The sequence below is a fragment of the Triturus cristatus genome, chromosome 12 (genome assembly GCF_964204655.1).
Source record: "Triturus cristatus chromosome 12, aTriCri1.1, whole genome shotgun sequence".
NCBI lineage: Eukaryota > Metazoa > Chordata > Amphibia > Caudata > Salamandridae > Triturus > Triturus cristatus.
The window spans coordinates 177,295,016-177,317,875 of NC_140595.1; the positions used below are offsets into that span (position 1 = coordinate 177,295,016).

At 43.6% G+C, this 22,860-nt stretch overlaps 1 protein-coding gene across 3 annotated transcripts in view; it reads left to right on the plus strand.

Moving 5' to 3' along the window:
• PPOX (protoporphyrinogen oxidase) overlaps positions 1-22,860 on the plus strand; it is a 285,846-nt gene that overhangs the window by 125,885 nt on the left and 137,101 nt on the right. For all 3 annotated transcript variants that reach the window (XM_085638560.1, XM_085638562.1, XM_085638561.1), the window contains exons 6-10: positions 2,004-2,148; positions 8,822-9,012; positions 12,225-12,285; positions 19,287-19,405; positions 20,381-20,494. In XM_085638560.1, the coding sequence (XP_085494686.1) occupies positions 2,004-2,148; positions 8,822-9,012; positions 12,225-12,285; positions 19,287-19,405; positions 20,381-20,494 (630 nt within the window). The remainder of the gene's footprint in view (positions 1-2,003; positions 2,149-8,821; positions 9,013-12,224; positions 12,286-19,286; positions 19,406-20,380; positions 20,495-22,860) is intronic.

A 22,860-nucleotide genomic window follows, 5' to 3' on the forward strand; every position in this document is an offset into this window, starting at 1 on the left:
AGCCCTTGATACTGTGACTGGAAATTAATGCACTTATTACTAGCACAGATCCTCATGCGGCTCACACTGATGTCGTGAAATTAGAGCAGCAAACAACACTAGAAGGCTTAACTAGGCTTCTATTGTTACTAATGACTCGATCCCAGTCATATGTAATTGTACTGTCTTGATATTAGAGCAATTTTTCATACCTTTTACTGAGTCTAATAAGTATTAATCCAGCAAGAGGTTAGCATTCTTTGTCAGAAAACCCTTACATGTTGTGACTACTGTATCTGAGACCTTGGTGCAATAATGAGTGTCTGGCCCTTTAAGAAAGGCTTCTTCGTGCAAAAGGGAATTCAATGATAATGTGTTCCTCCTGGAAAGGAAATATTCATGCTTTTCCAAGATAAGATAAAAAACAGATAGATGCATCAACAGTGGCAAAAGTAGCTGGAGACAGCTAAAAGCAGAGATTCACAGAAATTCTGGCAAGTAACTTCATATAGTTGTATAGACACCGAACCCAGAGTCCTAGAAACGAAGAGGTATGGTATATCAGATTCACCACTCTATACAGGTTTGAGGAAAAGTGTTAGCTTGGTAGGGCAATTGTTTGGATTTCTCAATTTTGTTGACAAATATAATATATATGGTTTCTATGCCTTTAACCTATTACCATCACTGTAAGAACATCAGGGAAATTAAAGCTCACTTTGTTTTTTGTGTACAAGTTATCATGGACTTAAAAAGAAATGACTGATTAACATATTGAGAAATTAAGGAATCTAAGCATATACTCCGAGGAATGTAAATAATATATTTGGACACAAGTGGATTTTGCCATTTGTAGATTTCTGTGCTTTGCATGATTTATTTATAGCAGATTGACCAAAAAGGGATTATAACATGAACCACAGCAGATTTAAGAAAGAGGATCAGTATTTTAGAGCTCAGGTATTGCACTCTGCTGTATACAATCTTACTGTCTTTATGTATAATTTGTAGAAGCATTTTCTAGGAAGGATGTGTGGACTTTGCAATTTAGAGTACTTTTATTTTAAGATGATTTTTAAGTGCCCACTAAAGACAGATATTGATTGCGTAAAAGATGGTTTCTCAGTATATCAAATTGTGCATATTTTAATAGTAGATGTTGATCAATTGGTGTTAATATTATGTATGTTAATATCTGTTAACTCTGGTTATAGTAGCGTTGTATTTTAAAGTGAAGAATGTTTTACTGATCTATACATTTTCTATTAGACAAGGTTTATCTATTGTGCTCAAAGAAGAAGGTTTCCATTTGATACTAAGAGTTTTGAGAAGTGGAAGTATAAACAACGGCCCAAATATGTTGAAAGGTTGATGTCCCCATACCGGAGATATCAGAAGTTTGGGAATATCTTTTACATTTTCATAGGCAAGACTAAACAAACATTGAAAATGAGTACTGTTTCTATTAGAGGCATGTCTTGGTTGGTTACCATTCTTCAAACACTTTTGCACCTTCAAAGTAACTAAAGTAAGTTAGTCTTTTTATCTTGTTGATGTGCTGGATTGGCCACCAATATTATTGCCTGCTATCCCGTAATGTATTTTTAACACAAACAAATGTTATTTAATGTGTGGTCCATTTTAATATCCATGAGAAAACATAAAACCTCAACCTTCCTCTTTTACCTGCTGGGCTTTTATAGCCATCTCCCCTCTTTTAATTAACCATGTGCCTATTGAAACCACTCATATACTTCACAGTCAAAGAGATATTCTGCATAAATCTTTAATAGGAAACCTTGTTTTTCTTTTATTTAAAAAACTATGCCTTATAATCTTATAAACAGTAACTCAATCTATAATTGTAGAAATGAACAGTTCTTATCAGGATTAAATTCTACCCAGAGTTCACTGAGCTGATCTAAATCTGCAGTCACAGTATTTTCATTTAATGAAGAAAAGGTGTAATTCAGTCATTATCTTCATTTTTCTCATTCTCATTACATTCTTTGCATCTTACTCAGTTAGCGGATATTGCAGTAGACAGCCTGTGCAGAGGAGTCTTCGCCGGAGATAGTCGAGCTCTCAGTGTGCGCTCATGCTTCCCCATGCTCTACGAGGCAGAGCAGAAGAGACGCTCCGTTATATTGGGAATGGCCCTCAGTGGAGGTGAGATAATCTGGATGGATACGAGTTCAAGTTGATCGTTTTTTAATGTATAGCTGTAGCCATCTTGGTGGCATGGCTTCTGAAAGGAAGCAGAGCTTTAGAAACTGGGAGGTTTGCAGTTCCCATAGAGAGTCCCTCTACAGTCCATTACACTGCTCTGCTACTTCCTCTTTCCTCAATAGCAAGTTAATCCTTAAATCTCCTACCCGCTCCCCCTTCCTTTGCACTCACTCGCTAACAGTTTTAAGATTGAAGCTCCATTAATGTTTTTAGTTGCTTGTTAAAACCCGCTACCTACTGCACAGTCTCTACCTTTCTTCTTCAACCAATCCCTGTGGCATCAATATTCCATGATTCTAATGGGATGCAACCAGTCTGAAAATGCCATCCCACAATCTCCTCCATATGCTGCTGACCTTTCTCCTTCCAAATCCTACAAAGGCTATTTTCCATGCCTCACCATGAAAATACTCTTCCGTTCCATAAAATTGGGTGCCCGATGAATGCTAATCGCTGGGACTCCTTTCACTCTCTCAAGTATTGGCTTTTGTGCATCACAGCCCTCTATTCTCCACCATCATCCTAACCGATTTTACAACAGCTGTTGACAATAATGGCACACTTTTGTCTGATCATCTGTGGTCAACATTGAGCAGTGCACAAGTGCTTTGTTTCCTTCAAGTAGAGCAGTGTGGAGCAAAAAGCATTTGGTAGCTTGCACACACACAGCCAGAGTACTATTCTACCAACTCCGATCAACCAAATTGAGAACTTGTGTTAAAAGAACACCCTCATTTTAAGGCCTAATACAAACTTGTGCAAATTGAATGCTCTTAAACACAGAAATACAGGCCTTTTTAATGTACATCAAGACTCCTAACGCGTATTAACATCCTAAGAACACATACCAAGAGTTGCCACCTATAACAACGGGAATGTGACTCTCCACCTCATTCAACGTCTATAGATAGTTCAATATAAGCAAGATCCACTTTTACATCCTGCCACACTTTGTGAAGACCCTGAATGATACACATGATGTTAGCTAACTGGGCCTTAGCAACAGCATTTTCCAGGACCTCCTTTAATATTTCCTCAGTCCTCTAAAAGAGAAGTCCTAATCCTTTTCATCTGTACCATTTCAACCCTCCCATGCCCCTACTTCCCTACAGAAATCATGCAGGACTGACCCATGGACTGACCCATGGTACACAAAAAGCACCTCGGCAATTCCTCTCTTTAGTTCACAAATCTGCATTTGTCATCCATCAACATCTTTTCTCAGTCAGTAACCCTTTATGTGCCAGCCTGCCAGTCCAACATGCAATGGGATACTGTTTTATCGTCACCAAGCTTGCCTGCAATGTGTTCTCACCACTCTCAAGACTGATGTTTGACTGAATTATTGTTTTGTACATTCATACTCTACCACTTCTTTTCTGGCCTCATGGTTTGTTATTTATCCCCCTAAAAACGTGATGGCCTGGTTTTCGTGCAACCTTTAAACTTTATTTGGCATTTCAGTTTGAGGAGGTGATCTATTTACCTTATCCAGACATCTGGGAGAAGAGTCGTCGTTTAAACGAAAAAAAGAAAATTCTTCTGTAGAAGATAGTGCTACCATGGTCTGCTCAAATGGTGCTGTAAGTAGTCAGTGAACCTCACCATTTGGAAAGGGTAGCCCTGATTCTTATAAACCCTATAGACCAGTGGTCTCCAACCTTTTGTGTAGTGAGAGCTACTTCTGGTCAGTGAAATTCGTCGTGAGCTACTAAACCCCAAGCAACTCGCACATTTTTCCGAGAGACCCCCCTACGCCCAATTTCATTGATTTTAAGCCTAATTTCTTCAGAGCCCATACTGTGGTTTGAACAAAATACTATAGAGTTCCTGTCTAGATTGGTCTAGTGGGGATTTCTAAGCTCTAGCATGGGAATGTGCTCCCTCAGTAGAGTGGTCTGGTGGACTGGTCATGAAGGCTGAACCCGGTTCCCCAGTTCCAAATTCGACAGCTCTGGCCATAGTGCCACATCCTCTCCCCCACTGAACACCATACTTCCCCACTGAGAGAAACTCGCACTGCCTTCAGCTATAACCTAATTGTGCCAGCTATAAACACTTGGATGTGGCTCAATTCAAATTATGCACTTGATAAGAGTAATATGCTGCCAAAAAATAAAAGTTAAAGCAACCACTCATAGGGAATGCAAGATTAAGTAAACAAAGCATGTGAAATGTAAGCAGAAATAACATGGTTACCTTAACGATCTCTCACTGACTATTCAGAAATCAGTGAGTGGTTTTACCTGAAAAGTTAAGGACATGACTAGAGGGCCCTGAAGGGAACCGTTTCAATGTCCATTGCTTATATCCTTACAAAACGTAAGCAGTATGGTTTAAAAAGACCACATCCATAAACACAGAGTCATGGTACACATTGTGTTTTCCAATCCACCCATCAACCAGGTATTGCAGGTCCTCCAGGAATGGTACACGTTCCCACCTGGGGACAACAATGCTGTTCAAAGAAAGACGAGAAAACAAAAGTAGCGCTTCACTGGCAAACTCTGTAAAGTGATGCTGATGTATTTGGATGTAAATAAAACCAATCTGGCCCCTCTGTCTTGCTTTATTTAGTTATGTATTTATTTTTCATATTTAAAACCTTCTGTTTCTCTCCATCCCGCTGCACTTTGGAATAGAAAAATGTCAGAAAAAGGGCAATTCTCGCAAGAGTGTTTTTCTTTTTTGGATCCATTTCACAGGGAAGCAACTAAATGAAAGAAGGAAAGAGGTTGTGAACCGTTTCTTAAAGTCACGGTTTTCAGTAAGTGAGAAGCAAGACAGAAAGAGAGAGAATAATAGGAAGAGAGGGGGGGACAGCTGCCAGCACAAAAAAGAAGAGGACATTGCCCGAGTCCTATTCCTTCTCTGCCCGTCCCCGAATGTCCACGAAAGCAAGCCGAGCCTTATCTGAAGGCCTTTGTCCGCCCCCAAAATAGTGCCGCCTGGGGCGGGCCGCCCCCACCGCCCCACCCTAGCTACGCCACTGAATATCGGCCCAGCCCCAGTTAGTGCCTGAAAGGAATTTTAATTTTAAACGTTGCCTGCCACTGCGCTTTTTTACTGACGGCAGATCTAAAGTGCAGTGGCAGGCCACGCTAAAATCAAAAGGCCTTGCAAGCACTGGGTGCTTTTACCCGGCGACTCGGCTCATGCAGGGTCAGGGGCCCCTCTTATCTCAGAGCTGCTCCGGGAGACCCAAGTGAAGTCAGTGGAGTGGAAGATGATGGGAAGCGCGGTGCCAGCCTGGAAACGGCAGGTGGCGCGTTAGTAGGAGGAAAAACATCACGTCTTCAGCCCGCCCGCCCCAGCTAAGCTCACTACAGCCAATCAGAGCAGCTGGTTTCTGTGAGGGCGGGCATGGGCTGTTTAGTTGTGGAAAAGGGCTGAAAGTTGTGAAAGAAAATGACGGGATACAAAATAAAATTGTAAATGACGTCTCAAAAATTAAATAGCAGCGCAAGCTACTCTCAGAGGGTCGGCGAGCTACCGGTAGCTCGCGATCGACCTGTTGGAGACCCCTGCTATAGACTAAGCATACCTTAAGAAGCCCATTAGGCTCAGGGTAAAGGATTCTGCTTTTGCTGAATTGTTTTGTGAGCCTGTAAGCGTGAAGCTTCAGAAAAGGCAGCTTGACCAAGGAACTATCTAATGGAAGCTTTTTCCTGCGGCTTTTGCTTGTATAAACCCTTTTAACCTCATGCTTCAGTTTAGGAGACATGTTTGGTAAGTAAGGATGTATTATACAGTCTACTTTGCTCAAACCACAGTTCATCAAGTACTAGATTACTATAGACATAAATAGTGGCATAACAATTATTGTATATTCACCATGCAGGCAAGTAATTAACAATGTGCACTAGAAACAGATGGCAGTGGTAGCAGAAGGACGGTCAGCACCTCGGTTATTTTTGCAATTAATAGATAGCTAGTGTAAGAGCGTGCTCAATGAAAACACAGTGCCACCAAAACAGATTTACTCTGTATAGGAAAATGAAATTTTCCATATACTCATATAATCAAAATTACAATACAGAGCAAAGCACCAAGGTAATTTAAAACTGACTCGGTTGTCAGTTAGATTTAATGATGCACCAAGGAAAAACAAAAATGGACAGAGTAATATAGTCCAAAGTATGAATACAAAATTAGATAAGTTCTTGACTCGTTGACTCGTAGTTGGAGCGTAGGTGCAGACAGCCGACACGTGTTTCGTCAGGTAGACAACTTTGTCAAGGCTCGAACTGTAACTAATATGTCTGTGATTGTTGAACTCAAAAAGGATCCAAAATCCCATTGGTATATTGGGTGTTAAGACAGCCCAAGCTCCGAAATTATCCTGGGTAAAGTGGATAATATTCCAAGTTCTGACGTTGTCCTTCAAGTGTGAGAGTGACACTTATGTAAGCTTGGGACCGTATTGCTTGTTGTGATAAATTAGACTATAATCATAGGACTACGTTTAAAAAGGTCGGTGTCCATAATGGATGGGCGGCAGCCCGTGTACATTGCACTCCCTTCTTACTTCTCCGAAGTTTATCACAACGAGCAATACGGTCCCAAGCTTACATAAGTGTCACTCTCACACTTGAGAAACGTCAAAAAAAAAAAAGTTGTCTACACGACAAAACATGTGTCGGCTGTCTGCACCTACGCTCCAACTATATGTCAACGAGTTAAGAACTTATCCAATTTGGATTCATACTTAGGACTATATTACCCTGTCCATTTTTGATTTTCCTTGGTGTATCATTAAATCTAACTGACAACCAAGTCTGTTTTAAATTACCTTGGTGCTGTGCTCTGTATTGTAATTTTGATTAATTAACAATATGTGTTAAGGGATGCCGGCAGGCTGAGTGCTTTGAGGCTGCATGGGGCCCAAACGGGGCAGGTGTTAGGATTGGGCAGCTCTCCAGAAAAGGCAAGTATAGATAATGGTCTTATTGCCTTCTTTAAGGACACTTGGTAATAGCTGCGGCCCATACAGGTAAGAGCGATGGGGCCGGGTGAGGTGGGAATTGGACGGACGATGACCAGGGCAAATTAATTCTTTATTTAATTTTCCCTGGCCATTGTCCATCAAAATCCACCCCCACCCGTCCCCACCGCCCTACCACTCTTACCTGTATGGGCTGCGGCTGCTCGGTAAGATAAAAATATGTCTGCATACCTCTCAACCAGTTGGCTTGTGGATGAGGGTGAGGCCAGATGTTTGAGGGCGATCCCATAACAGTGAGTGGTAGAAAACACACACTTTAGGAATGCGATGCAGGCTTGCCAAAAGGGTGGCCTTATGGAAGTCTCTAGAGGCATGTCGTTTTTTTAGGAAGATGAATATATTGAAAAGTAGTGTGAGACACAGCAAATTAGGGTACACCAACATTTCCCAGGTTGTGAAAAAAATTTGTTGCCACTCATCTAAAGATCTGTGGACCTGAATACAAGTTTGGCGCAGCAGGCCTGGTGCAATGCCGCCTCCACCATGGCCAGACTGGGAACCAAAACCGTCCCTAGCAAACAGCTCGGCCAAGCCCAGGGGGGATACCAGTGAAAAGCACAACTCCCTTCTCACCCCTGCCGCTTTTGTTGCAGGGGGCTGACATTATGCCCCTGGTAACAAAAACAGCCCCTTAGGGGTCTAAAACTGGCCCCCACCCTGGCGGCCCACCAGGAAATTACCCGGTGCCTGCTATGGTCTGGCTCTGGCTTCCACTGTGCCAATCCTGCGCAAGGACCGCCGGTCATATTGCGAGTTGAACTCATGTGACACAAGTTCAACTCGTAATCCGGTTGGCGGTCCTCTGCCTTTCCTATGGCGGTGCCTGGAAAAAAGGCGGCACAATGGGGACGACAAAAAAATTCCAGCACGGCATGGACGGTGATGTCCCCCTTTGTTCCAGCCGGCGGTGCACCACTGATAAGACTTTGAAAGCCATAATCAGCAAAGCGGTGGACCGCCACCCCTGCGTCATCACAAGTCTGGCGGTCGCAAGACTGCAGGACTCGTAATCAGTGCCTATGTTATTCCCAGCATGAAAATGTTATAAGATAAATACAACAATACAGATTCTTTAGTGGTAAAAATGCGCATGGCATGTGTTCTACTCTTAGGTGGAACTTGCAGAGGTGGGAGTGGTTTGTGTTTGTGCGTATACATTTACCCATGTACTGGGTGCAGAGCAGTGGATAGGTTTTGTGTCCCATAATCCGTTGGTGGCTTGGATACTCCCTTAACACAAGATCATTCAATCTTTCAATCCAAGGTCTAGTTTGTTATGGCAGAAGTGGGACCTGCTTGAAGAGTTTAGGTTTTAACATCTCCTCGTGGTTGTCACTGAAGAGTATTTCAATTCTTGTCACCAGATGTCTTCCTGATTTTTCTGCAAGACACATCCAATATTTTGCTAAAATGATGATATTTTCAGGAAACGTCCAATTATTTGGAGAAATTGAATGTGCTCATCCTGCTCCTTCTTTTCAAGTTTCTTTTTTTTTACTTCTGATAATTTTTGCAGTATTGCATACACCATTGCTTCTTTATTAATCAAACTTTTCTGCCACTGTTCCCTTAACAAACTACCTCATTTGCTCTTTTCACTACCTGAAGGAAAGATGTCCCAGCAGGACTCCAGCCTGATACGCAGGGCCAAGGAAGAGAGTTGGAGCCAGTGGTCGCTTCGAAATGGCATGCAGACCTTGCCAGAAATCATGGAAGATTTCCTATGGCAGCGTGGAGTAGAAATTCATAAGGACTCTCCCTTAACTGGATTGGAGAGAACATCAGACAATGGTTGGAAGGTAGGAAAAAGCATAGCTCGGGGACAGAAGATCAGTTATGGCTAGTGTTGTTAAAGCAGAGAGTATTTTCCTCTTCTATTAGATGCTGTGCACATTACCCTAATATTTGCAGTGTTAAGCATCTCACTTTATAGCCATTCCATTCATTTCAGATCTTAAAGAAGAAAATCAGTCAGTTCTGTGATGATGCAGAAAACGTGGTTCCTAGAGAGCTTAATATATTGAAATTTAAAATCAAGAGTATGTGGGTCTCTTGTTTGTGTCATCCGGGACAGATAGGGATGATTGTTGCAGAAGCATCTCTGTTAGACCTGATATCTTTAGTCGTGTTTCCCCCTGTCTTTCTTTTCTGACCTCCTGGTTTTGACTCTGTTTTTGCTGGTTTAATGTCTCTGCCCACTTTCTCGCTTCTAATCAGTGTTAAAGTGCAAGTGCTGCTAAGGTAAATTGTGCTATGGATTGATCTTTCCATGATTGGCTATTTGATTTACTGCTACGTCCCTAGTAAAGGGCACTAGGTGTGCCTAGGGCCTGTAAATCAAATGCTAATATTGGGCCTGCAGCACTGGTTGTGCCACCCACAGAAGTAGCCATGTAAGTGCATCTCAGACCTGCTACTGCAGTGTCAGCGCGCAGTTTGTGACTGCCATGTCAATCTAGTAAGTGCACCCACTTTCCAGGCCCCAAACCTTCCCTTTTCTTACATTTAAGGCACCTCTCAGGACGGCCCATGGTACCCCCCCCCTACAGTGTATTTCAGTTTTCATTATTGAAAGGCTATCTGTCACATAGGAATGAATGGGAGTTGCTTTGTAACATCTTACAAGCATAACTTTCAAGTGGGAAAATTGAGTTTAGTATGCCAGAACTCAGAATTTAAAAATACATTGTTTAGTAATAATGGTTTTTAAATTGTGTGTTTGAAAATGGCACTTTAAGAAAGTAGGCATTTTCTCGCTTAATCATCCTGTGTGCCTCTGCCGGGGTGTGGATTGACTGTCTTGCTTTGGAGTGACAGGGGCTGGCGAAGTGCATTCGTTGTAGACAGCCACTGGGGAGGGGTTGTGGTGTGTCCTGCCTTTTCCTTTCCTGTATGAGTCCAGGCTGGGCTGAATAGACCTGGGCTGCATTTAGAGATGTGGGAGGAGATTTCCTGGTACCTGAATAGGTCTAGTCTGCCTTACACAATGCTGTCTCCACCCCCTGTCAGCAAGCTGGAACAGAGAGGACAGCACTGGTTTGGACTAAGCTACAGAGACTCTCTGCCACAAGAGAACAAAGGGAAATGGAGTATAAATATTGGAGCCCAGACCCCAGATCTTTAGTACTATTTAGGATCAAGGAACCCACCAAGAAGAAAAGCTGGAGAAGCTTTGAGGAGGAACTACCACTTTGCTGTGGGCCTTGCTGTGTTGGCTTGCAGTGGCTGCTTCTGTCTTGGGCAGAAAAAGGGCTGGACTGAACTTTCTGCAACATCTTTTTTGGAGTTTCTCCAAGGCCTTGAGGTAGAGCTTGCCCCCTGCTCAAGAAGTCTTAGAAACAGCAAAGACTTCAAGTTCATCTGCTACCTACACTGGGAACTGTGTGTTTTGTGTTGCAACAGAAGAAAAAGCAACTCAACTCCGTCTCCGACTCCGTGTCCTGAAGGCACTGCAGAGGGCACCACTGCACTTGCACCGCAACCCTGGTTTCTCCGGCGATGATGCTCGATGCCGTCGCAGAGCCACTGCTTGCACCGCGACCTGTGGGCACCGCACTTTGCACCGCCTCGCTTCACACCGTCGCCCTGGTATCCCTGACGACGATGCTCCACGCCGACATCGACACCGCTGCTTGCACAGTAGGTCGAGGGCACCGCTCGTAAGTTACATGACGCACCACCCTAATTCTGCACCACAGCCTTGACTTACCGACGCCGGCGCAATCGACTCCAGTTCGTCAGCCGTTGACCGCGCTTCAGCAACGACGACGACACTGCTTGCACCGTAACCTGCCTACACCGTGATGAGCAACGCATCACTTCGCAACGCAGTCTTGGTCTCACTGACATTGCTGGACGACTTCCACCAAGCCTCTGCCTCCACAGCGACCTGAGGGCACCGCAACGCTACACTTCCCACCTCAGCCTCGATGCCAGCGCTCCTTACTTCAACCGCTCGGAGTTCGATCTGCAACGAGTGTGACTTCAAGGGTCTGACAACTCCTGCACGACCTCCAGAACTGACGCCTGCCGACGCTGGCTCTTCGGAGCTCACCCCATGATCTCTGACGCCCTGCAATTCTAAAGGTACTGTTTTGTGGGTCTTCTCGACACCGTCGAGGACCCGCTACGCCGCGGTCAGCCAGAACTGTTTTGATTTGTTGTTCACAGCTCCATGATAGCCCAAGACAGATCTATTGACTACAAGGAACTGTATTTTAAGTCTATTTTTGCTTTTTGATATTTCTAATAACTGTATGGTTGATTTGTATTGTTTTTGCACAGATAATATATTGAATATTTTCCTAAAACTGGTGTGGTGTCTTTTTGTAGTGTTTTCACTATATTACTGCTGTATATGTGCAAATGCTTTACTCACTGCCTCTGAGATAAGCCTGTCTGCTCGTGCCAAGCTACGAAAGGGGTGAGTGGGGGTCATTTCAGTAGTGTATCCACCTTACCCTGACTAGGAAGAAGGGTCCTTACTTGGACAAGGTAACAACCTGCCAACTAGAGACCCTAATTTCTAACAATCTGTGTTTGATTTTTTTAGTGGTCTTGATGGCATGGACTTTTGGGATGTATTACAAATGGATTAATTGCTATTGATAGCGGAAGGTCACCTTATCCTTAAAGTAGAGTTATGCTCCTGCAAGCTATATATGTGTAGACCTAAATTGTTTTTAACTGGGGTTAGCTACAGTTGACCAGCCACTCATTCACCTCATTCTCTTGTTTACTGTTTCATCTCTATACACTGTTTCCCATTTAACCTCTAAGATCTGTTTTTCATTTGTCATCTTTCCCTCTGACAATTGCTTAAAATCTGTATAGCACAAACCGAGCAAAAAGTGAACTGAAGGTGAATACATTATTCCCCAGTTTGGACCTGCTCTAGTGGAAGGAATATTATTTTGGACAGCTGGGATGTGGCTAGTGACTTCTGTCTGTAGGTTATGGTTGTGTACTGTTATAACACAGCCTTCATAAGTGTGTGCTTCCTTTTCACCAGGTCATGTTGCCAGATGGAAGTGTGAAAGCAGATCACATCATCAGTGCAATGCCAGCCAAAGGTAGGCATCACCCAGACTTCTGGCGGGTCCGGGTCTTAAATTGTTAGAGTCCTGTTTTTCACTAATAACAGCTTGCAGGAAGTGGAACTAGATGACAAAATTGGAATCAGCAACAGTGGTGTAATGCGGTAAATTACACTAGATAAAACAAGAGAACACACTAGATTAAAGCATAGTTTACTAGTCCTACTTGCATCTCTGTGTGTTGTGACAGGAGGCGGTTAGAGCCTCATTTGATCAGTGATTGTGTTAGCATTAGACACTGAGGCCTTACTTCAGCAGTTAGATGTGATAGCCTCCATTCTTTTTTTCCATTTAGATTATGCTAATTATTTTCTCAGTGTGTAATTTTCACAGCTTGTTGCAAGAGGTAGGCACCAGCTCTCCTTTCTAGGGAACAAGACTTATTTTTTTCATCATAGTTGTGAAAGGCTGAAAAGGGAGGAAAAAGGAGCAACAGAACGATAGGAAAAAAGTGAAAAATAAGTAGAGAGTGTGGGGATGAAACAGAAACTGCAAGATTGCGCTAACGTGACAGGAAGTATTGGGTGGTGGAAGAAAGAAGCATGAGATGGATTCAAGACTCAACAGTCTTGGTATTCAGCAACAACAGCATTGGGCAGAGGCAGATTTCTTAGGAAAAAATGTTTTCTTCCTCATATTTTTATAGAACTGCCACAAATGTAGTTCATACTGTAAGCTATGACTATGGTCTTGTGATTTCAGTTTTTGGCAGTGGCTGTATCACATATGTTTTAATTTTTGCATACACAAATAAGTACAGTGTCTTTTCTGTCCTGTTTATACATATCTGTTTCTCCCTTGCCATGTACTTCCCAAAACCTATCAACCTGGACCTGTTGGTCCCTCCATTCCCTTCTTCCTTCCTCCCTATGACTTGCTCCTGTATTATGATGATAACTCTCCTGACAGCTGCTTGGGAGTTGACTGGCTGACAAGATCGAGGATGCTCGTGGGATCAGCAAACTTACCCCAGCAACTTTACATGCTTTGGAGCCTTATTACTTCCTATAGCGCAAGCCAAAAGGTTTGGGGGTCAATTTCTACCATAGAATTGTTCACTTCTATACTTGAATATGTTAGAAATGGGTGTTTCTAGTTGGTAGTGGCTTGCACCCTGTCCAAGTAGGGACCCTTCCTTCTAGTCCGGATAAGTGAGCTACACACCCAGATAACCCCTGCTTATCCCCTTGGTAGCTTGGCACGAGGAGTCAGGCTTATCTCATAGGCAATGTGTAAAGTATTTGTACATAACACACACAGTAACACTGTGAAAACACAAAAAATGGACACCACAGTAGTTTATAAAAATAAATTATCTTATTTAAACTAAAGACCAAAACGACAAAAATGCAACATACAGAACACAAAGTATGACTTTTTATAGGTTTCAAGTAATTCTTTCCATAGAACTCCATAGATCCAGTGATTTTACACGAAGTGACTCGGATGCATCAAAATCCACAATGCAAAACAGCCCCATAGGAGGGAAGCGTCCGAAAACACAGTGATGCGTTGGTTTTTTAGTCCACGTGGAGGCGATGCATCAGTTCTTCTGCACGCAAGAGAAGTGTTGTATCAAATCTGGACTGTAAGGGGGATCGGTGCATAGACATCCAAGACGGTTCTGGTCTGCAGGTGAAGGGACTGAAAAATCCGGATGTTCTGGAGGTCAATGCGACAGCGGCAAAACAGGTTGCTGCGTCGATTTCTTAGGCCTCGGTTCCGCAATGCGTGTATTCTTCAAGCCGTACAGCAGGGCCTGCTGGAGTGCCGGGGTCTCGGACTTCAGAGACACGCTGTGTTAAACTCCGGCTGCAGCAGTTTCTTCAGCCGCTTACACGGGCTGCGTCGATTTCTTTGGCCTCATGGCAGCAGTGCATGGAAATTTCTTCTGCACGGTGGTGCTGTATCGGAAAAACAGACACTGGAAGGGCGATGCGTTGATTTTGATAATTTCAAGCAGGTCTTTACAGCAGGAACAGCCTCAAAGGTTCCAGAAATTAATTTGGCACGACAAGGCAGGTCAGAACTCCCAGCAGTGGAGTTTAGGGATGCTGCAGATAAGTCTTGGCTGTTCCTGAGATCTCTGAACAGGAGGCAAACACACACAAGCCGTTGGAGAAACTTCACAAGCAAGATACACCGCAAAGGTCCAGTCCTTTTCCTCTCCAAAGCCGAAGCAGCAACTGCAGGCCAACCCTGGAAAGCAACACACAGTAAAGGGACAGTGCTCCTCCTCACAGCTCTTCAGTTCTTCCACTTGGTAGAGGTTCCTCTTGATCCAGAAGTGTTCTAAAAGTTTGGGGTTTTAGGTCCAATACTCATACCCCTTTTGACCTTTGAAGTAGGCATTTTTCTAATGATTGTCTTTGTAGAGCACAAGTTATTGTTCTTCCTGGTCTAGGCTCCAAACACACTCCAAGGGAGCGGAGGCTGCATAGTGAGAGGCCGGCACAGCCCAATTCAGGTGCAGGTGACCACTCCTCCCACCACTCTAGCTCAGGAAGACCCAACAGCCTGGTGATGAGCCATCTGGCTATGCAGGACACACCTCAACTCCCTTTGTGTGACTGTCTAGAGTGAATGCACAAAGAGATCCCTGTCTTTCTCAACCAGATGTTGATTCCACATGCAGGCAGAGGCACACAATGGTAAAGCAAGAAAGTGCCCACTTCCTAAAGTAGCATTTTCAAACACAATTTAAAAACCATCTTTACTAAAAGATGTGTTTTTAAATTCTGAGCTCAGAGAGCCCAAACTACAAATCGCTAGTTGTTCCCAATTGAAAGTTACACTTGTAAAATGTTACAGTGTAGCTCTAGTGATAGCCTATGGGGGGGCTTGTCCCTGCAATAGTGAAAAGCGAAATTGGCAGTATTTCACTATCCGGACATGCAAAACACACCAGTACATTTCCTACCTTTCACATACACTGCACCCTGCCCATGGGGGTACATTAGGCCTACCTTAGGGGTTCCTTACATGTAGCAAAAGGGGAGAGTTGGGCCTGGTAAGTGGGTGCACTTGCCAGGTCGACATGGCAATTTAAAACTGCACTCTCAGACACTGCCATGGCAGGCCTGAGACAAGGTTACAGACCTACTCATGAGGGTGGCACAATCAGTGCTAAAGACCCACTAATAGCATTTGATTTACAGACCCTGGGTATATATAGTGCTCTTTACTAGGAACTTAACAGCAAATCAAATGTGCCAATCATGGAGAACTAATCACCAATATAGTTTAGACAGAGAGCATATGCACTTTAGCACTGATCAGCAGGGGTAAAGTGCCCAGCGTCTTAAAGCCAACAAAAGAGAGTCAGAATAATAGGAGGCAAAATGCAAAAAGTTAGGGGATAAACCTGCAAAAGGTTCAATACTATATTTGTAGCAAAAGCTCATAGGGGCTGATTACAACTTTGGCACAGTTGCGCCGCTCTCCACTGGCACAGCTGTGCCAAAGCCACGCAAAGAGCGCCCAACTTATTACGAGTTGAACTCATGTAAGGCAGATGGTCCTTTACCTCTCCCATGGCGGTGCCTGGAAAACAGGCACTTCAATGGGTAGGGAAAAAGTTCTCTTCCAGGGGATACTCAACAATAGTCATAAGTACTGAATAGTCCCGCCCACGTGCGGGGACCCCGGAGCATTAAAAAACAGGTCCAGGGGAGGTGGTCGGAAAAGGAGAGAATTCACCACATCAACATTTTAGAACTCAAAGCGGTACATTGGCTCTCAAAGCGTTCTTCCCATCTATAGAGTCATGTTCCCTGTTGGTTCAGATGGACCACACCACAACCATGTACTACCAGAACAAACGGGGAGGGACCAGATCCAGACCACTGTCTCCGAAGGCTCAAGCAATTTGGAAATGGCTACTGGCGAGGAACATGTCCATATCTGCAGTTCACCTTCCAGGTGCCCTCAGTGCACAGGCGGACGACCTAAGCCGAAACTTCGTCGAAGCGCACGACTGGGTGCTAAAAGACGAGATAACACAAGACATTTTTTAGAGATGGGGTTCTCCAGACATCGACTTATTCGCAGACGTGGCAAACGCAAAATGCCGTGCCTTTGTATCCAGGTACCCTCAACCAGGCTCCAGAGGGAAAGCACTGTTGAACGACTGTTCAGAGAAATTACTTTTCGCCTTTCCACCAGTCACTCTCATACCACTGGTGATCAGCAAGCTCTACAAATTCTTTCTTTCAAATGCCGGTACCTGGAAGGGCTAAGAAAGGTCTACCTACCGATTTGGTAAATTTCCTCTTCCTGGGAACTTAATGTGGTCCTCTCTAAATTAATGGGCCCCCCATTTGAACCCATTCACAAAGCTTCTCTACAGCACCTCTCTTGGAAGGACGCTTTTCTAGTAGCAATTACCTCTGTTTGCAGGGTGAGCGAGATTCAGGCCTTATGTTCCACAGAGCCTTATTTCGTTTTCCATGCTAATCGAGTGGTTATGAGAACTCACCCGAGTTTCCTACCTACGGTGATCTCCGATTTTTGCATTAATAAGTCTATCACTCTACCCACATTTTTTCCAAATCCTACTACAACTCCTGAGAGGGCGTTGCATTCTCTTGATTTAAAAAGGGTGATAGAATTCGAAGGATATAAGAAATAGAATGAAGGATATATGAAAGTCGGACAGTCTCTGTGTTAACTATGGTCCAATGCACACTGGTTTTCCCTCTTCTAAAAGGTCTACCGCTTGGTGGATAGTATCTTGCATAACATTATCTTATCAGCTAGCTCACAAGCAGCTCCCTGGCAAGCCAAGGGCTCACTGTACGAGGGGTAAAGTCGATACTACGGCTCTGCTTGAAAATGTACCTATTCAAGAGATATGTAAAGCAGCTACATGGCGCTCAGTTCACACCTTTGCCCGCCATTACTGCTTAGATTCTGATAATCATGCGGATGCTCAGTTTGGGCAAGAATCCTTGAGGAATTCATTTGGATAATCAAATGATTCAGAAAATGTTTGATATGCAGGTATTCATCTGCAGGGTTCAGGGATGGGCTTGCTACGCCATTCAGTGCTTATGACTTTTTAAGAGTATCCCCTGGAAGAGAAGGATAAGTTACTTACCTGTAATCCTAGTTCTCTTCCAGGGGTATACTCATCAAAGGCATAAGCATCCCTCCCTCCTCCCCAGACGAATACCATGTCTATTGCAGAATGTTTTTTCCTCATGTTATTTATACAATGTAATACGCCTTCAAAAATACCTGACCTAACTGTCACCTATGGGCATGATGGGAGCCTGGAGGTCCTGGAGGTCTTAAAGGCACGGCATCAGGTATTTCTCCAAGTGTTCTATATGCAGCCTTCTAGGCTAATCTGCCTGCTATCACCATGCCGTTTTCTTTGAAAATAAAGACTATGTTGAAAAACAAGTTGGAGGTACATTTCTCTGTGTCATGGAAATGTTATTTTATATGATTTACATATTTCAAATGAAAAATACAAGGCAATATTGGCTTATTTGAGCCTAAAATAATGTTTTGGGCTGCATATGTATAAATATAAATATATGCATATTATTATATACATATATGCTTGGGTGTATATGCATATATTTTTGTTAATGCTCAGAGGTCCCTGCACGTGGGCGGGACTATTCAGTGCTTATGAATTTGATGAGTATACCCCTGGAAGAGAACTAGGATTACAGGTATGCAACTTATCCTGCCAGCCCAGCTTTAACAGTGATATCCATGCCATACTGGAACTTTTGGGGTATACAGACAGGGGAACTCATGTTGTGCCCCCTTGAATATATCCTCATGGCGGGAGGGCATGGGGTCCATGAAATGGCTGGCGGTGCAGGAGCTCAGCGGGACTGCACCAGTCCCACTTAGCATCTTACATTGTGTCGCAGCTCCGCCACCGCCAGAGAACGACTGTTCCCTGGCGCAGCTGGTGGCCCTCCACAGCAACGACTTTTAAAGTCCTAAAACGACTGACAGGCCACCTACCAGTGCAAGTGAGGCGGTCTCGCGACCGCCGCACTCATAATCAGGCCCATAATATTTTCATAACCCTAATGGCAGCAGTTCTTCTTAGATGACGTTGGAAAATAAGTCCCATCAGCAAAAAGGAGTACCTCAGCTCACCATCTGCAACCACAGGCACACATTAAACATGGGAACAAACTAAATTGGTTGTTTAGGTCCTGGTGAACAGTGCACTGGTTTCTCAGGGTGGGGCCATGTTTTCCACTACCCTGGTGGAGGACCGTGCTCCCTATTCATAGATTCCCCCATCTGCCTGATGAGAATCCCTGTACTGTGAAGTGATTCGGCTTGTGAGGCTCTGCTCACAGCAGTGCAGGTTTGCCAGCGGGCTCCATGTCAAAAGCAGCCGCTCAGCATGCATTTTTATTTAGAGAAAACAAATGCCCCTACCACGCAAGGAGTTTTCTTCCTGAGCATTTGAGCCATAGCGTGTTTCTCTAGACAAGAAAAAAGAAATATGCTCACTGGGCCCTAAGTAATGCAGCCTAGTCTCTCTATGAACCTGCGCTCCTATGGCTGACTGACCACAGGCTATTGGTTGCCATCAGAGGTGCCAGCAAAGGCTCTGTCTGCAGAACCCAGTTGTTAACCCACATCTAAATAGGTCATCGAACTGCAGTTTTGGTGAAGTGAGTGGTTCCCACACTTCAACAAACCCTGCATAAAGTTCCACATTTGGTTCCACATCACCTATATGGTTGTTGTAATAGTAATGCTGTATTTCCCCCAATTGTGACACAGACCCATCTGTGCAAAATAGATAGGATTATGTTTTTTAATTTTACGGGTCTTTGATTAAGGGAATCACTTTGCAATCACTGCCAATACGTAATTCAATTGTAAAAACGACCCCTGGGAGCCAGTACTTCCTGCCTGTCCCTTCTTCCCTACAATTAGGACAATATTAATTAGTATGTATGTATTTTGCCTGAAGCAAGTGTCTTTTTCAGCTCTTAGTCAAGTTGTGCCAGCCTCGCTTGAACCGGTAGCTGTGGAACTGAGACAGATCAATGCGGTTACGGTGGCCGTGGTGAACCTACAGTATGAAGGCGCCATCCTTCCTGTTTCAGTAAGTTTTTATTCCTCTACCTCTCAAAAGAGAAGGCGGCGGATCTCTTATAAATAGAGTGAATAGAAGGTTACCAATGGTTCAAAGCACTAAAACAGTGAGATTTAAATATGCCAGCTTTTTTTTTTATTAGGGAGGAGAAGATAAAGCTAGATTAGCCGAACCTATGTTAATCTACTTTTCCCTCAAGATATATATTTTTATCAGATTTATGTTAAATAATATTTTTAATTAATGGCACCTGCTGCTGCTGTTTCCCCTTTCACTGCACATTAAACTAAATTTATTGAGTTTATCAACCACAGAAGAATGAAAGTCTCAGTTGGTGATGCCAATATTCAAACTCACGGGTCACAGGTATGAATGCATAACTCACAAGCCATTCTATTCTAAGCCCACGATTAGTTTCCCAGTTCAGAATTAAACTCAGAATTTGAGGAATTCAGCAGGTCTAAATATGTCACCCCAAGGTCTTGGTAATTATGATGTCTTGTAAATACCTGAATCCCCTCCTTGGCACTCTTAATTAGGCCTAAGTATGTTAGCTATCTTTTATTCTCAGAAATTGAGCACTGTCCTTATGGTATGGTTAGCTTCCTGTGCTCTTCACTGTAGCTTGTAGGCACAAGGACAGGTTTAGAAGAGAAGGGAAAGGAAGTAAAATCTAAAGCTCTGCCACCTTTCCAGAATATTCTCATGTTTACAGAACACCAAAAGCGTATTCTAATTTTTGGGTTTGCTGCAATTTTTCTTTACATTGCAAGGCATTGTCATTACTATTAATTGTGTGTTAATTTAGAAAAAAAGGAGTGTGAATACACTTTTCTGTAGGTGGGAAGTGACAGAGATTTTCTCTGGTCTAGTGATGCAATAAACTGTCATCTGTTCAAAACAATTCCTATTTTTGCACAGGTACATCTTTGTGTTTTTGTGCCAACTCCTATACTCCTAGATTTGTGTTTCTTTACCTTCCAGGGATTCGGGCACCTGGTTCCATCATTCGAAGATGGTGCCCTCTTGGGTATTGTTTATGACTCCATTGCCTTTCCTGAACAAAATCGTACGGGCGCCCTCTCGACCAGACTCACGGCAAGTATACCAACAGACCTGATAAACTCAACTTACTTTTGCCTTCTATGTTTATGACAAAATTAATTTGCACAGTGAAAGCGGCTGTACTTCACATGAATCCAATGTGGGTTCAGGTGTGTCGGATCCAGCCCCAAATTTTCTTGCAATAAAACGAAGTTGAAACATTTGCATAGGCAGTGGTTATCCCGAAAACATGGCGCTGATCTCTAGGTGCCGAAGGCGCGCCTAAGGCAAGCCTGTCCGCGCCCGGACCGTGCCTAGTGCCCAAAACTCTGGCTTTCAACCCTTACAAACTATCAGATATTCTAGTAGAGACTTACATGCTTTTATTAGAAAATGTAGGGACATCTGTTGTGCAATAGGTCCTGGGGTTGGCACGGTAAGCTGTGCCTGCGGCTTTGCTCTCCCTCAATCGCAATCTATTTTGGCCTCGCAATTATCCCGGTCTTCAGCGAATGACATTCCCCGTGAAAGATCTATGCTTTATGGTGGTCTTGTCAATGCCAGATCACTGGGAAAGCATAGATATGAAATTGCTCACACTATTGAAAGTCTGGGACTAGACATTTTATCAACGCAACTCCTGCTGGGTTTAGAGCGGTCACAGTGGATAGGTCTGCCAAACAAGGTGGTGGAGTGGCCATTATTTTTAGGGACCATCTTTCGGTCACCCACCATCCCATGTCCACCTCTTCTTACGAAGCTCTCCATTTTTTGTTTACGCTCAACCCTAAAATGACATTTAAGGGAATCCTTTTATATCGACCTCCAGGTACTAGAAGTACTTTTTTAACTAATCTTGATACCTTGCTTGAACCTGTTCTTCTTAGCACGGATTTTACCATTCTTGGAGACTTTAACTTCCATTTGGAAGAGTTAGAAAATAAAGATACAATGGGGCTCCTTGAGGCATTTGGAGCACTAGGTCTCACTCAACTGGTGCAGTTACCTACTCCTGTAGCTGGACACACGTTAGATGGTGTCTTCTCTTCAGCCCACGGCCTCACGGTAGAAGAAATCTTCCCGCTGTCGTGGTCTGATCACTCACTTAATAAGTTTAGTCTTCCCTATTTCAGGGCAATGGAGACTAGCATCACCAAACTGCCGGTTTCCACTCGTAAAGCCTGGAACAAAGTGGATAAACTTCTCCTTTACACCCATTTGGTAGCCTCTCCTCCTCTTTTTCAGGACCATGTTGACTCAGCCGTTACCAATTATACCAACTGGATTTTGGAAGCCGTTGACGCCACCGTACCCATAAAAACATTATCAGGCAATAGAACTATCCCCTCTGCCCCCTGGTTTTCCGAATCCCTTCGGAAGGAAAAACAGATTTGTCGTCGTTTGGAACGGCGCTGGCGAATAAACTATGATGAGCCAGGAAAATAAGCTTACAAAACAGCTTTATTGAATTATAAAAAACTCCTGATTTTAGAAAAGAAAAAATACTTCACACAACAGATTGAGTCGGCTGTCAATTCACCTAAGGAATTGTTTTCGGTAATTAATAAATTGGCTACGCCCAACAACATAGGCAGGAGGGCCAATCAGAAATTTTGCAATGATATTGCAGCCACTTTTAAAGCTAAGGTTTTAGAAATTTGTAAAGCTTTTACGGATGGTCCCGTCCCCTGCCCCTTGCCCCACTCTTGTGGCTTAGACCTAAACAATCACATTTTTACTTTTTCTCCGGTTTCTACTGAAGATGTAAGTAAGTACATAAATGAATCTAGGTCAGGATCACCAATGGACCCTTGTCCACCCACATTTCTTAAAGGAGTGGTAGACCTAGTGAGCCCTGGGCTGGCAGAAATTTTCAATCTGATGTTTGCTTCAGGCATTTTTCCGACCAGCTGGAAGGAGACATCCATTCTGCCTTTATTGAAAAAACCCACGCTAGATGCTACCAATCCTTCTAACAACTGACCTATTGCCAGACTACCTTTACCTGCAAAGATAGTGGATAAAATTATGAATACTCAACTGTCGGAATTTATCAATACGAACAGTCTGTGCGATCATTCTCATTTCGGTTTCTGTAAAGATCATAGTACGGAGACCGCACTTAATAAAGCAACAGAAGAGATCAGAGTGGTGATGGACGGAGGAGGCACAGCGGCTCTTGTGCTCCTCGATTTGTCTGCCGCTTTTGAAACGGTTGATCATTCCCTCCTGCAGAGGCGTCTGGAGACGGTGGGAGTAGGGGAAGTGGCTCGTGCACTATTGGCCTCCTTTTTAACAGATCGGAAATCCACCGTATCTATGGACGGTTTTAACTCAGCCCCTTACGTTTTGCCTTGTGGTGTTCCACAGGGCAGTTCGTTGAGCCCCTCGTTGTTTAACATCTGTGTCTCTGAACTTGC